Source organism: Diceros bicornis, chromosome 37 (genome assembly GCF_020826845.1).
Source record: "Diceros bicornis minor isolate mBicDic1 chromosome 37, mDicBic1.mat.cur, whole genome shotgun sequence".
Lineage (NCBI taxonomy): Eukaryota > Metazoa > Chordata > Mammalia > Perissodactyla > Rhinocerotidae > Diceros > Diceros bicornis.
In genome coordinates, this window is record NC_080776.1 from 4,158,298 (window position 1) to 4,173,844 (window position 15,547).

Below are 15,547 nucleotides of genomic sequence, written 5' to 3' on the forward strand. Positions count from 1 at the left end.
TCCCACTCCATCTTAGCTTTGCCCCTGATCTACCCAGTACCTGGGTGTCTTGCCCACTTTTCCCCACTCTATTCCAGTTTGAGAGCCACTTGTAAAGAGATGCTGAGACTGCAGTGGTTTAGAAGTCTTTTCCTCCCCAAATACACCTGTTCAAAACATTTGTCAGCACTTATTCTATAACTGTTTAATCTGCCCACAGATAGTTAAATAAATGTTGACCATAATTATGTATGTACACCTTACCTCCCTATAACAATATAAATTCTTTTAGAAGAAACTCTATTTCTTATTCGAGTGCATATACAACACAGAGTTTCATAAATAACTGTGAATGTAAAAATGAATTAGTAGAATTAATAATCTAATCAAATGTCAAAACTTCAATGAGACAACATCATATGTAACAACTAGTAGTAGGGCCATAAGGTGCCTCTGGAAAGCTTTGGCAGGCCCCCAAGCCTGCATCATCTCCCCTGCCTCAAGACAGCTCTAAAACCAACAATGTAAACAGAAACAGTGGCTTAGTAGGCAAAGGAAACCTGGGATGCCTACGTTAATGCTGGTAAGTAACATAACTTTACAGGGGATGGAACATTTACTATTTCTTAATATTTAATTCCCTGAAATGTAACAGTAAAAAGAACTATTTATTGGGTATTTATCGCACCTCGAGTGACATTTAATTCTCACACCGAGCGTATGATGACACACTCAGACACCGCAGAGCTCGATCAGGTTTGTTGGATTCCTAGGCCCACCATTTCAACCTCTGTGCTCTAGATCCTCTGCTACCCTCACAAGCCCAGGCAATGCAAGCTTGCAATATCAAATTTACTAAGACTCAAAACACAGGTTTTTAAAAATGTTAGTTAATAATGATAAAATAAAAATCAATGGACTCACAATGACAAATAGAATTAAATCTGATACTTTAGATTATATAAACTGTCCTCAACACAAAGAAATGCTTTAATTATTCAGGATAACAAAATAAATCTTTAAGTTAAAAAAAATTCCCAATTCAACAACAAATAATCACTAGCTGTCCAATAAATAGTTGCATAGTATGTACTATATAACACAAAAAACCCACAAATAATCCTTGAGTTGTCTATAAGTCCAAAAATAGATATTTATATTTTAAAAGTAAATATAGCATTCCCCAAATTTACTATTTAATAGGGCCAAATTTTTTTTTTATGATATCTTACTTTTTTTTTTTTTAGGAAGATTGGCCCTGCACTAACATCTGTTGCCAATCTTCCTCTTTTTCTTTTTTTTTTCTTTCTCCCGAAAGCCCCAGTACATAGTTGTGTACCATAGTTATAGAGTTATAGCTCTTCTATGTGGGATGCCACCTCAGCATGGCTTGATGAGTGGTGAGTAGGTCCACGCCCAGGATCCACACCAGTGAACCCTGGGCCGTGGCCAAATCTTTTTTAAATAAAAAATATAAATATACCAATAAGTTAAGACTTTTGTATGTACTTGTATGAACAATACAATTAATCTGTATAAAAATATAATTAGTAGGACAAGACAGATGCTCATCTAAAGAACTAAAATTCATAACTTTCCTTTGTAAGGCTGATTTACTAACATTAATTTTTCAGTCATAGAGAATTATTAGTTGATAAACCTTAGGGACTGCCTTCCTACCTGCTATTGTGTATTGTGAACGTCAGGATGTTTTGCTTGGGTTTTGATTTTTGTGGAGGGAAGTGGTGTCTAATTTTGGTCTAGATTTTTCCCCACACTTGTAGAAAGCAAAATCAGTAATTTCCAAGATAAATCACAAGACAAATAGAAGAAATTTCCAATTATATCACTGATCACTTACCTAAGAGAAGTGAAAATAGACAAACAACCAATTAATTCTATTAGGAAACCTACTGACTTATGTGGAACCATCTGTAGCTATCTGGCGCAGCCAATGAATGAGAAAATAGTACCTCCTTTTGGTGTCTTCAAGGTCGGCTGCCATTATTATGTGAATTCAAACACGTTATCATAAATAATTTGGAGTATCACAAAAACTCAATAGAGCTTGTTTGCAAAGTGTCCCAAAGCTCAAATCATTTCAAGTGCTTAAGAAGATAATCCCTTACAAAGTTAATGTGATCTACAATTGTTTTAAACAGTAAGATTTTATCTTCATGCTGAAAGGTAGAGAGAACTAGTTAACTCATAAAAAGCTACAAAAGCAACAGAGAGGGGAACGAGAATTGTGATGCCATTTCTACCCACCATGGTGACTCATGACCTGCCCCGTGGCCTCCATGCTGACATTCTGGAGATAGTTGTGGCAGCGTTCCTTGTGCTCTTCCAATGAACTGCGCTGCTTGTAGCTTCGTCCACAGTAGTTGCACTTATGAGGTTTACCCACTGAGGAGAGAGTTCAAGATTAGCGTGCTGTCGGTCTCATCCAAAGCAAAATTAACAGCTAACTTTTCATAGTCTGGAGGAAGGGTTTATATGCTTTTCAGACCTAAATCTCTTCCTCCTCCACACTCCGATTTAGGCAGGATCAGATAATACATTTCTACCAAGACTAAAAGCAAGAAAAGGCATATGGTACCTTCGGCGATCGGGGAAAGACTGAATCAAATTCATGCTCTGACTGTGTCCTAGATCATGAACGGCTGATGATCAATCTTCTGATTATCTGACTCTTAGCACTAACACTTACTCTTCTACAATTCTCTCAGCTTTAACTCTTTCAAAAGACAAATCAGAAGTATCCTAGATACACGATGAGAATTATTTTTTATTTATTTTTTTGCGGGGGGTGAGGACAGAGATTTTTACTGAAGAAAACTACAACGCGACAACTTGAAATGTCATTGTTTAACGAAAATATTATTCATGGGTACCAAGAAGACTAAAAAGAATTCAAGTGATGAGAAAAAGTCGAGATAAAAGCAGAGAGTTTCTCTTTTCTTTCCATCTTGGTAATAACTATTCACACATGCAAAACTTTGCAGCAGTTTAGTGTATTCTCCCACATCAGCACTGTTCTTCTATTACCGAGAATTAACCTACTAGTTGCTTTGAGGCAGGATTATTAACAAGAACCACTGAAGCCCTGACATACTTATACGATGGCAGTAATATTTTCGAACACGTTTCATGTTCAGGAAATGAATTATTCTCTAATAGCCAGAGAGCCATACATAGCTCAGCACATCTGGTAAAATACTGTGATGCTCACATAAAAAAACTTTAAAAAATTGATAAAGGAAAAAAAACACATTTCTGGAAAGAAGCATGTTTTAATGTATGACTATTCACAAAGATATCACAGAGCACTTTGATTCTTGGTTATAAAGGGATATAAAAAAACATAAACACCAGGTGGTCTGTGCCAAAGCCCTCAGTAGTAAAATGTAGCATGAACCAGGTCAGAAGCTCTCATTTGACTCCCATAGGAATCATTCTGTTTCAACCAGAGGACAATCGGACAACTCTTTTTCATGGTCCAAGACAGCATCCCTAACTCTAGTCACCTTACAAACCTGTGCTATGACACTAGTCATAAGTGGAACTGACATACTCGAACAAGCAAGGTATTCACAGCTGCATAAAAATTTACTATACTGACTTAAAAAAAATGCCTTTAGATTGTATTTGAGGTGCACATAAACTAAAATCAGTTATTTCATAATTATAATTTTTTGTAAACCGTCTTAAAAAAATCAAAGCTCTCTAAGGCAGGATTAGTCATTTCTAAAAATACTAGGCAAAGTAACTTCTATTTTTCAGAACTGAAAATTTCTGGGAAGTAGAAACCAGGTAGCTCTGTATGTTGTGAAGAATCTGTATCACTGTGTGAGAGCATTAAAAAATACGAGAAAATACTTCCAGTCAGAAACATTTAGTGTAAATACTATAAATATATTTACACGTAGTTGCATTCCAAGACATGGGGCTGCATATTACAAAAAGCCTTTGTTTGCTATCACTATTACTCAATTTGGGGTTCTTTAGTGCTGTTTCTCTAGAAATAAGTGATGAATTTGCTCTCAACAAGTCTATTAACCCGTTAATATTAATAAGCACATACATCGTAGTTAATAGCCCACCATAAACTTGTTCCATCATCTCTGTCTTCCCCTTTATTAGTCCTGTTGCATTGTGTCCTATGAGACCTATGTTTCACTGTGAACACATCCTCCTATACTTTCTTCCCCTTATTTCTATAAGCAAACTTGACACCTTCTCCACTTAATTAAAACGTAGTTCCCTTCCCCTCCCCTTGGCTCACAACCCTCTATAAACTTCCAACTTACCTGAGAAGGAATAAAAGACAGTATATATTTTTTACTGCTTTCAAAACTCATCTTTTACTACCCTTATTTTTGAAGTCTATCCCATCTGCTTTACTTCAACTTATTCCATTTTGTCATCTATTTGTTTTACAACATCACTCTTTCTTCTTCATCCCATCCTTGTTCTCGATGTGTATAACAGGGATTTGAGTAAATTGTTCTAAAAGTAGAAGCTGAATCTCCCCGAATCTTCACCTGCATGCCACTCCAGCAATCCACATACACATGGGTGACATGTGGACTTCGACATCTCTTATAACCTCTCTATCCTTAAGAAGTTTGCTTTAAAAATGCTACCTTATCCTTATACCTGTCTCATTTAAGACATATCTATTAAAAGCCTACTATGGACCAACACGGGGATGAGGCCAGAATGAAAAGTGGGGAACAAACTCTCACGGTGCCTATCCTCATGCCACTGACAGTCTGGTGAAGAAGACACACATTTGACAAGTGTACAAGCAATATATTACAAATTGTGGTAGATTCTACAGAGCAAAAGAATGGTGGGCTAGTACAACATGGAGAATCTAATTTAGTTTGAGAAGCTTGGACAGGAAGGTCTGCCTGAGGTAGGAACATTTAGGCTTATAACTGAAGGAAAAGTAGAAGTTAGTCAGATTACAGAAGGGGGGTAGGGTGGAGGAGAGGCAGAGTTTCAAGATTTCAGGGAACTGCCATCATCTCTTTCTATTTGCTCTCATGTACTTAGTGCCTTCAAAGTCTAGATCATGCCCTTACTAATTTTTTTTTGTGAGGAAGATTAGCCCTGAGCTAACATCTGTTTCCAATCCTCCTCTTTTTGCTGAGGAAGATTGGGCCTGGGCTAACATCCGTGCCCATCTTTCTCTACGCCACCACAGCATGGCTTGTTAAGTGGTGCCATAGTTCCGTGCCTGGGATCCGAACTTGTGAACCCCAGGCCACTGAAGTGGAGTGTGCAAACTTAACTGCTATGCCACCGGGCTGGCCTCCCTTACTATTCTTTTGAAAATTACTTTCAAACATCATCAACAAGCCCTGCCAAATCCAATGGCTCTACCAACCCCACAAGACCATTTCCTGTCAGTTCTTTGAGATTTCTTAAAACTCAAGTTCATGAAAATATCACTTATATCTACTCCCTATATATGATGAGTTTGTATAATACTTATAAACGATATGAGTTAATATATATAACATATATATAGGAGAGGACCAGTATTTTGCTACTTTTGTTATTATAAACATTATTACACATTCCCACCTTCTGAAACACCTTCATTCTGATACATTACCGAATTACTAAAACATTTTTTAAAAGTTATGAATAGCCTCTGAATCACTAAATCCAGTGAACTTTAATCAATCCTAAATCTTCCTAATTTCTTGGTCACTAACAAACCTTCACGTGTCTTGCATCTCCTGTTCTCACTTTTCGGATCAGATTCTGTGTTTCCCCTTCACTGGCTTCTCAATCTCTTCCTACCTGGCAGATATAGATGTACCTCTAGACTGTGTTCTCAGTACAGTAGTCTCCCTCTTTTCCTTCTAGATTAAGCCCTCATTTCTATGAAACCTCCAATTCATACCTGAAATAATTTCGCATGTTTGTAAGCTCCTACTTGTCATTTAAATCTTTTAAAAACGATCTTGGTGAACCAAAGACAGAGTTTTCTCCTCTGTGCTCCCAAAGCACTCTGTCCATACTCTGTTGATACATTACCTATGATAATTGCATTGTAATTTTCCATCTGATATCTATCTATTTCCCTAGTCCAAACAATGTGCTCTGTCAGGAAGGACAGAGGTCATGTTTTACTCAGTTTTGAATTGATAGTGCTTATGGTAGTTATCAAACATAGGAGAGACTCAACGTGTATTTGCTGAGTGACTGTACTTCCAACTCATACTTCCAAATGCCTTTTGAGGATTGCCTCATGCATATTCCTCTGAAATCTAAAATTCAACAGAGCCAAAATTATCTTCCTTTACAAAACTACTTCTTTATTCTATTTTTTTTTTTTTGCTAGTGTTACCACTGTTTTAATATACCAGACTCACAACAAGACAGCCACTTTTGTCGCCTCCTACTGCTTTTCCCACATCCAAATATTGCTCAATTCTCTATCCTCAACTCCTTCAGTGTTTCTCAAGTTTATTCCTCCTTCTCATTCCCACAACCAATATCCCACTTCAAGTCTTAGTGATCACCAGCCTGGGCTAGTATAATAGACTTCAAACCAGGTGTTCTCTTCTCTTGTATAATTACTTTACTCTCTTCCTCAACAACCTTCAACAACTCCTCACTTCTACTGAACAAAGTCTAAATCCCTTTACCTGGCATTCAGCTATACTATCTGGCTCCAAAGTATACATCTCATCTTCTACCCCAGGATCCAGCCAAAATTACGTTGCACTTATACACTTCTGTGTCTTGGTTCCTTCTGGAATGACTTCACACAATTTCTGCCTCTTGAATTCCTACTTCTACCTATCCTTCCACTTTCTACCTCCCTAACCCTGTTCCATCCAAAACTGATGCCACACTAAAGTGCCATAACTGTATTGGCCCTCACACTTAGGAAGTTTACAACATTCTATCTTGCATTATTTCTGGTTATTTATACATTCATTTTGATCTTTCATGTTAGACTGTGACCTTCTGAGAAACTGGAACAATGTCTTATATATCTTTGTAACTTCCAAAGAGTTTAGTATGGTGATTTGTTCACAGCAAAAACTAATAAGTGGAGTTTTCATAAAAGACATCATTTCTCAACTCTTTAAATATTTTTCTCTCATTGGTTTGCCTTAAATTTGTTTCTAATCTTAAAAGCAATACATCCATATAGAAAATCTGCAAGTTCACCAAAAAAATTATTCATAATTATATCATTCGAGATAAGTATCTTTAACATTCTTATATCATCCTCTTGTATTTTTTCTATGCATGCAAGGATACATTTTGTCAGAAAACTAGTTCATTTTATACACTGGGTTTTATCTGCTTATTTTACTGATCAATATATCTTGAAAATTTCCCTGTGTTATGAAATAATATTTTTTTTGTTGCTGTTAGGAAACAATTTTTTCCAGACCCTAGAACTATGGTAATGTTGAATTATTTAGTTTGCTTAGCTTCTTAGTCCTTTTATTATTTACTTTAAGAAATATTTTTCTTTTTACCATAGTTACATATGCCCACACTTGAAAAAAATGAGATAGTCCTTAAAGAGGATTTAATCAAATACAGTCCCCCCCACCTCTTCTGCTCCTCATTTAATCATAATCTATTTCTCTGTCTTCTCTCTTTGGAATTTCTATTAGTTTGATGTTAGACCTTCTGGACTGGTTCTTTCTTATCTTTTCTCTTCATATTGACTATCCTTTTACTTTTAGAAAAATTCCTCACCTATTTCTTCGAATCTTTCTGCTAAATATTTTCTGGCTAACATACATTTTAATTTCTAAGAGCTCTTTCCTATTTTCTTATTCTTTAAAAAAATTAGTATTTTTCTGTTTTTCATGGTACAATAACATCTCTCTGAGCATAATTTTTTTCTCTTAAAAATTTTCTTCTCTTTCTCTAGTGTCTGTTTTCTCTGTTTTGATTTTTTTTTTTCTTTTTATATAGGTCCCCGTACTGGAGGCTTTCCTTAAATGTCTGGGGCAGGAATATTTAATGTCCATCCATATTTATTAGTGAGGTACTAAACAGCTAATTGGAAGTTCAGAAAACATAGGTGAGGTCTGTGAACTACCATAGAACGACCAGGTAGTGAGTCAAACTTTTTATTGTCAGACCTCCAAATATCATTATCCATTTCTTTTCTCTGGGATCTTTCAATTCGCTTAGAGAATGACGCCTCCAATTTCCAGCCAAGGGGGTACACGAAGCTGGGTGTTAGTATTTCAGAAGTAAGACAAGGTGTAGGGCCAGGAAGCTAAATGTTCCATCACAGTCTTTTCCATAATCTCCCTGCTTTTAAATCCTTTGTTTTTCCCCTACCCTCTACATTTCCTGGAGTCCCTAAGCCAGAACCTTTCCAACTCAACTTCTCCAAAGAATAAACATTGATTTTTCCTGGAAGGGGGAGGGGGAGGATTAGTTGCTTGGCTGTGGTGTGGGAGAGCGGCTCTGTGGTCTCATTGTTTTGTATACAGACTTTGAAATCCCTTTATATTTAGTCCAGAGCTTCATCCCTGCCTTCAACAGTCTTGTTTCTTCCAAGTCCAGAGACTTTTCAGGATTCCCTGGTGCAATTAGCTTGCAACTCATCCTTTATTCCTCTCTATAATCACTAAAGGTTCCAGAGTCTGCTGTTTTATTAAGTCTGTTACCACCCCTCCCTCTATCTGCTTCCCATCTTCCTCTTGGCCACTATTCCATCCTTGCCCATAGTCTTTGATCTTATAGGTTGATACTTCTATAAATGTCTACTGTGATTTTAGTGGAGTATTAAGAAGGAGTAGAGACAGATGTAGCTTTTCATTTCATCATGATTAAACTGCAATATGCAATATCACTTTTAATGTTGGTATGGGATGGTTCTACAAGGATGTATCATAATTTTCTATTTTAATAAACAGGGGCATGAGATATTAGGAAAGCTTAGCCACCAAAAAAAACTTGTGAGACAAGGGAATTTGTGGAACTGTAAAACTGCATATCTCCTCTTTTCTATTCTATTCTGCTATTTGTTTAACTGTCTATTAAAATACAAAATTCTCTACCTATTGACCTATTCTCAAACATATTTTAGCTTAACCATTTGCAATGGTTCTCAAAATGTGCACTGCAGGCTACCCATGTTAGAATTCTCTGGAGTGTTTGTTAGAAGGCAGATTCTTGGGCACTGTGCTGAACCTGGAATGTCTGGGAGTGGTACCCTGAGGTCTGCATGTTTAACAAGCTTCCAGGTGGTTGCTCTTATAGAAAAACAATGGCTCTGTAGAAAAATCATAAATCATCATGTTCTCTAAGTCTGAAATTGAGTTAAAATTTCTTTTTAAGGTGAAGAATACTTTTCTTAACCCTATTTTTGTTATCATAACCCATAATTATGTTATCAAAGCAGTTAAAATTAACTTTGCTTTATAAGAAATTTTGAGATTAAAACTTGAAAAACCCTCTCATAAAGTATCATTTTATTTACTACAGGTAATAATATAAAAAAGAAGTATTTATTTTCATATGAGAGTTTACTACTGTATGCTGATCACATATTTTGAGGACAGTGATCCAGCTTAAACTAAACTGCATCAATTCTACTTCAAACTGACCTGTGTGTCTGAATTCTAAAATTCGAGTGGAAAAAGCTATACTGACCAATTTCTCTGTGAATGCAACTTGTGTTTCTGCTCTCTTTTTAGAAGGCTCTACGGTGTTACTTCACATTAGAAAGAACAGCACGGCAATTAATCACCTCCACTAGTAAACGATAAACAATTTGGCAGGGTGTTGATCGTCAGAGTCTATCTTTCCCACTTCACACAACACCACATTAAGTGTCAACTGGAATATGTCGTCAGAACACAGCTAAAGCCATTAACTCATCTTTTTTCCCCCAACTATAACTTTGAGAACTCTTGGAGAAAAGACAGAGAGGTTAGGAAGAGAAAACAGTCGCTTCTGGGTTGCCACTTTACTGACTTGATAAAGTGGGGCTCAATCATATGGTAATAGTTTTACACTGGCACTTCCAACTAACCATCTTCCTCGCAAACATGTGTTGCCCCTGAATTGTGGGTTATAATACATGTTAAAATCAGCGTATTGAGGTATAATTTACACAAAATAAAATGCACCCACTTTAAGCATACAAGTCAAGGAGTGTGGGAGTGGATACATCTGTGTAACAACCATCACAATTAAAATATAGAACACATCCATCACCCTAAAAAAATTCCCTCCTGTTCCTTGGAAGCAATTCCCTTCCTCACACTTGGCCCTCGGCAACTACTGCTTCTAGCACTACAGTTTTGTCTTTTTTAGGATTTTAGGACTTTTGAGATGAATCTCAAAATCATTGCATATATTGATAGTTTATTACCTTTTATTGTTGAGCAGTATTTCATTGTATGTATATACCACAGTTTGTTTATCCATTCACTAGTTTGGGTTGTTTCTAGTTTATGGCCATTAGGAATCAAGCTCCTATAAACATTTGCAGGCAAGTCTTTGTGCAGAAATATGTTTTCATTTCTATTGGGTAAATACCGGTAAGTGGGATTGCTGGGTCATATGGTAAGTATCTGCTTAACTTTATAAGAAACTGCTTAAATGTTTTCAAAAATGGCTGTATCATTGTGCATTTCCATTAGTAAGATATTAGAGCTATAACAGCTCCACATCCATGCCAACACATATTGTCAATCTCTTTCATTTTACCTCTTCTAGTAGGTATGTAGTGATATCATGTGAGGTTTTTAATTTGTGTTTTCCTAGTGTCTCATCAGACTGATGTTTTCGTATGCCTATCTGCCAGTCACACATTTTCTTTGGTGGAGTATCTGTTCAAATCTTTTGCCTATTTTTTCATTGTGTTGTCTGTGATTATGTTATTGAGTTGCAAGAGTTCTTTACATATTCTGCATACAAGTCTTTTATCAGATATTTGTTTTGCAAATATTTTCTCTGAGTGTGTGGCATGCCTTTTTATTATTTTTGAGTTTCTTTTGAAGAGCAAAGTTTTAAATTTTAAGTATAATATATCAATATTTTCTTCTATGATTAGTATTTGCTGTGTTCTATCCAAGAGATCTTTGACTAACCAAATGTCACAATAATTTTCTCTTTTGTTTTCTTCCAGAAGTCATATTTTAGATTTTACATTTAGATCCATGACTCATTTCAACTTAAGTTTTGTATATGGCGTAAAGTAAAGCCTATGCCATTCTTTTTTAAAATATGGATAACCAATTGTTCTAGCCTCATTTGTAGAAAATCCTATCCTTTCCTCTTTAAATTATCTCAGTACCTTTGTTGAAAATCAATATATTTGTGGGTATATTTCTGGACTCTCTATTCCATTCCATTACTATCTATGTCTATCCTTAAACCAAAAGAGTAGGTCTTACTAATAGAGTTAGTCTTCAAATCAGGTAGTGTAAGTCACCCAACTTTGCTTTTTCAAAATTATTTTGGCTGTTTTAGGTGTTTCGTATTTTCAAAAAAATTTTGGAATCAGTTCGCCAATTTCTACAAAAAAAAAGCCTGCTAGGATATTGATTGGGATTGAATTGAACAGACAGGCTCCATTTCAGGAGAATTAACATCTTAACAGTACTGAATCGTTTAAACCATGATCATGCTATATCTCTCCATTTATTTAGGTCTTCTTTGATGTCTCTCTGTAATGTTTTATAATTTTCCTTGCACATAATTACATAAATTTATCTCTAAGTATTTCATATATTAAATTTATTTCTAAATATTTCATATATTTTTGGATGCTGTAATAAATGGTACGCTTTCTAAAGTCCAGTTTCCAATTGTCCATTGCTAGCATATAGAAATACACTTGATTTCTTTATGTTGACCTTGCATCTTGCAACCTTAATGAAATCACTCATTAGTTTCAGTTTTTTGGTTGATTCCTTCCTATTTTCAATATAGGTGATCATATCACTAAAACTAAATAGTTTTACTTATTCTTTTCCAATTGTATATCTTTTATTTCTTTCTCTTGCCATACTACATTGACAAGATTCCCAGTACGATGTTGAATAGGAGTAGAGAGACCAGACATTCTTGCCTGGTTCCTACTCTTGAGGGTAAACTTGCATTCATTATCAGTATGATATTAGCTGAAAGTTTTTCAAGATGGCCTTTATCACGTTGAAGAAGTTCCTTTCTATTCTACTGCTGAGAATTTTTATCACAAATAAATACTGAATTTTGTCAAATGCTTTTTCTGCATCTATGAAAATGATTATATGGTTTTTCTTTTTCAGTCTGTTAATATGGAGAATTACATCGATTGATTTTTCCAATGTAAATCAACTTTGAATTCTTGAGATGAACTTCACTTGGTCATATGTTATCCTTTTTATTTATGTCTTTCTGGATTCTACTTGCTAAAATTTTGTTAAGGATTTTTGCGTCTATGTTCATGAAGGATACTGCTATACACATTTCTATTATTGTAATGTCTTTGGTTGTGGTATCAGGGTAATGCTGAACTTACATAATTAATGTGGAAGTACTACTCTTCCTTCTAATCTCTGGAAGAAATTGCTTTCTAAATGTTTCCTTAAATTACTTCTTCCTTAAATGTTTGACAAAATTTACAAGTGAAGCCATCCGGAGTATTCTTTGTGAGAAGGTTTTTAACTATAATTTCAATTCCTGGAAGAAATATAAGGCTATTCAGAGTATCTGTTTCTTCTTGAGTGAGCTTCGATAATTTCTGTGGTTCAAAGAATTTGCTTATTTCATCTGCTCAAATTTATTGACATAAACTTATGCATCCTATTCCTGTATTATACTTCCAATGGCTATAGGAGTTTTAGTGATGCCCCACTGTCATTTCTGACATGGGTAAATTGAGTGTTCTCCCTTTGTATTGATTGATCTTGGCTAGAGGTTTACCCACTTTATTGATCTTTTCACAGAATCAGCCTTTAATTTCATTGATTTTTCTCTATTTCTCTGTTTTCTCTTTCATTGATCTCTGTCTTTATCATTATTATTTCCTTCCTTTACATAATCTAGATTTAATTTGCTCCTCTTTTATAATTTCTTAAGAAGAAAGCTTATTTAATTGGTTTGAAACTTTTCTTCTTTTCAAGTATAAGTATTTAGCACTATATATTTTCCTCCAAATACCACTTCTATTCTCATCATGTTTATGTTTTCCTTCATATTCTCTAACATATGGCATATATTTATAATAACTATTTTGTCAACCTTGTCCGTTAACTCCACCATTTGGTCATTTCTGGGTCTGTTTCTACTGACTGATATTTTTTTGTAGGGAAAGATTTGTCCTGAGCTAACATCTGTTGCCAATCTTCCTCTTTTTTTTTTTTTTCTCTCTAAAGCCCCAGTACATAGTTGTATATTTTAGTTGTAAGTCCTTCTAGTTCTTCTATGTGAGCCGCTGCCACAGCCTGGCAACTGACAACCGAGTGGTGTGTTTTCACTTCGGGAAACAAACCTGGGGCGCCGAACTTTAACTGCTAGGCCATCAGGTCTAGCTCTCTATCGACTGATTTTTCTACTGATTATGGGTAATATTTCCCACCTTCTTTGTGCACCTGTTAATTTTTTACTGGGATGCTGGATATTCTGAGTTTTACATTAGTAGCTTCTAGATTTTGCTGAATTTCTTTAAAGTGTGGTTTATTGGTTCTGGTATGCAGTTACATTACTGGGAATCAATTTGATCCTTTTGATGTTTGCTTTTATGCTTTAAGGCAAATCGAGCATGCTTTAATCTAAAGGCTAATTTAGCCCCAGTACAAAGGCGATACCCTTCTGAGGACTTCACTCGGTGCCCCGAATGTTGCAAAGTCTTTCCACATTGGCTGGTGAGAATTAACTATTCCAAGGCCTGCATGAGCTCCAGGAATTGTTTGGCTTCTGCTTTCTGGTTTCTTTTCCCAGTTTGAGGTAGTTTCCTCATAGACATAAGTAGATCACTATTTGGCCAGAGTTAAGGGGGCCCTCTTCAAAACTCCCAAGCTTTTTCTGGGCAGCTTCCTCCTATTTGGTACTCGGCATTGCACGCTCTAAGCACAAAGGTCTTCCTGGACTCCGATCTCTGTCTCCTCAATTCAGCAGGATTGCTGGCTCTGTTTGGGTTTGCTCTCCCTGAGCTCTGGCCTGGAAACCACCTCCAGGAAGTAGGTGGGGATAATCATAGGACTCATTACTTTTGTTTTTCTTCTTTCAGGAATCACAGTTCTGCACTGCCTATTGTTCAATGTCTCAAAGTCATTTAATCTATTTGGTCTGGTATTCTAGCCGTTCAAGGCAGGAGGGTAAATCTGGTCCCTAATACTTCAACGTGGTTGGAAGCAAAAGTTTATATATATATATATAGTGTGTGTGTGAGGAGGCCCTGAGCTAACATCCAATGCCAATCCTCCTCTTTTTTGCTGAGGAAGACTGGCCTTGGGCTAACATCCGTGCCCATCTTCCTCCACTCTATATGGGACGCCGCCACAGCATGGCTTAACAAGCGGTGCGTCGGTGCGCGCCCGGGATCCGAACTGGCGAACCCCAGGCCGCCGCAGTAGAGCGCGCGCACTCAACCGCTTGCGCCACCAGGCCGGCCCATAAAGTTATATTTTTAATTGGATTAAATACCAAGAAAGTCCCACTAACTTTGTAAGTTTTATCACCGATACAATTCAAGTAACTGAAATAAAGTTTCTTATAAATATAGTTCTAAGAAGATACATTATAATACTAAGGATTCTAAGACACAGAAGATAGCAAGGTCAGTGTTTCCAACTACCTCAAGAGTTAACATATAGTCTCTTCTTTGACACGCTGTCACTCACAAAAATCCAACACTAACAAAATAAAGGAAAAGTTATCAGGATAATCTGTCAGAGATAATAGATACAGATTACTGACCTGAGCAATAAATTACAAATTGAAGATGCAGTAAAGAAAGTTTGACAATCCTGACAACTATTCAATTAGAAAAAATTTTGCTAGCATTTACTAGTATTTTCTCCATCTGTCATTATGAGGAGTTAGAAATAAGAAATAGCCAGCCCTGGTGGTCTAGTGGTTAAGATTTGGCGCTCTCACCACTGCAGCCCAGGTTTGTTGCCTGGTCAGGGAACCACACCACCTGTCCGTCCGTCAGTTGTCATGCTGTGGTGGCTGTGTGTTGCTGTGATGCTGAAAGCTATGTCACCAGTATTTCAAATACCAGCAGGGTCACCCACGGTGACAGGTTTCAGCAGAGCTTCCAGACTAAGACAGATTAGGAAGGAGGACCTGGCCACCTACTTCCAAAAAAATTGGCCTTGAAAACCCTGTGAATAGCGGCAGAGCATTGTCTGATAGAGTGCCGGAAGGTGAGAGGGTGGCACAAAAAGACCCGGTGGGTTCCACTCTGCTATACATAGGGTCACTAGAAGTCAGAATCAACTCGATAGCACTAACGAGAAACAAATACCTGCCTCAGTACTCCTAAGAACCCCGTATACCTACCCAAAAGGAAGAAAAAATCAAATAGCCATAAAGAATTTTGAAGTATGAACGTTCACCGTAA

At 36.5% G+C, this 15,547-nt stretch overlaps 1 protein-coding gene across 8 annotated transcripts in view; it reads right to left on the bottom strand.

Moving 5' to 3' along the window:
- The window catches only part of IKZF2 (IKAROS family zinc finger 2), a 155,408-nt gene that overhangs the window by 14,822 nt on the left and 125,039 nt on the right, over positions 1-15,547 (bottom strand). For all 8 annotated transcript variants that reach the window (XM_058532933.1, XM_058532930.1, XM_058532932.1 and 5 more), the window contains one exon: positions 2,248-2,385. In XM_058532933.1, coding sequence (XP_058388916.1) covers positions 2,248-2,385 — 138 coding nt within the window. The remainder of the gene's footprint in view (positions 1-2,247; positions 2,386-15,547) is intronic.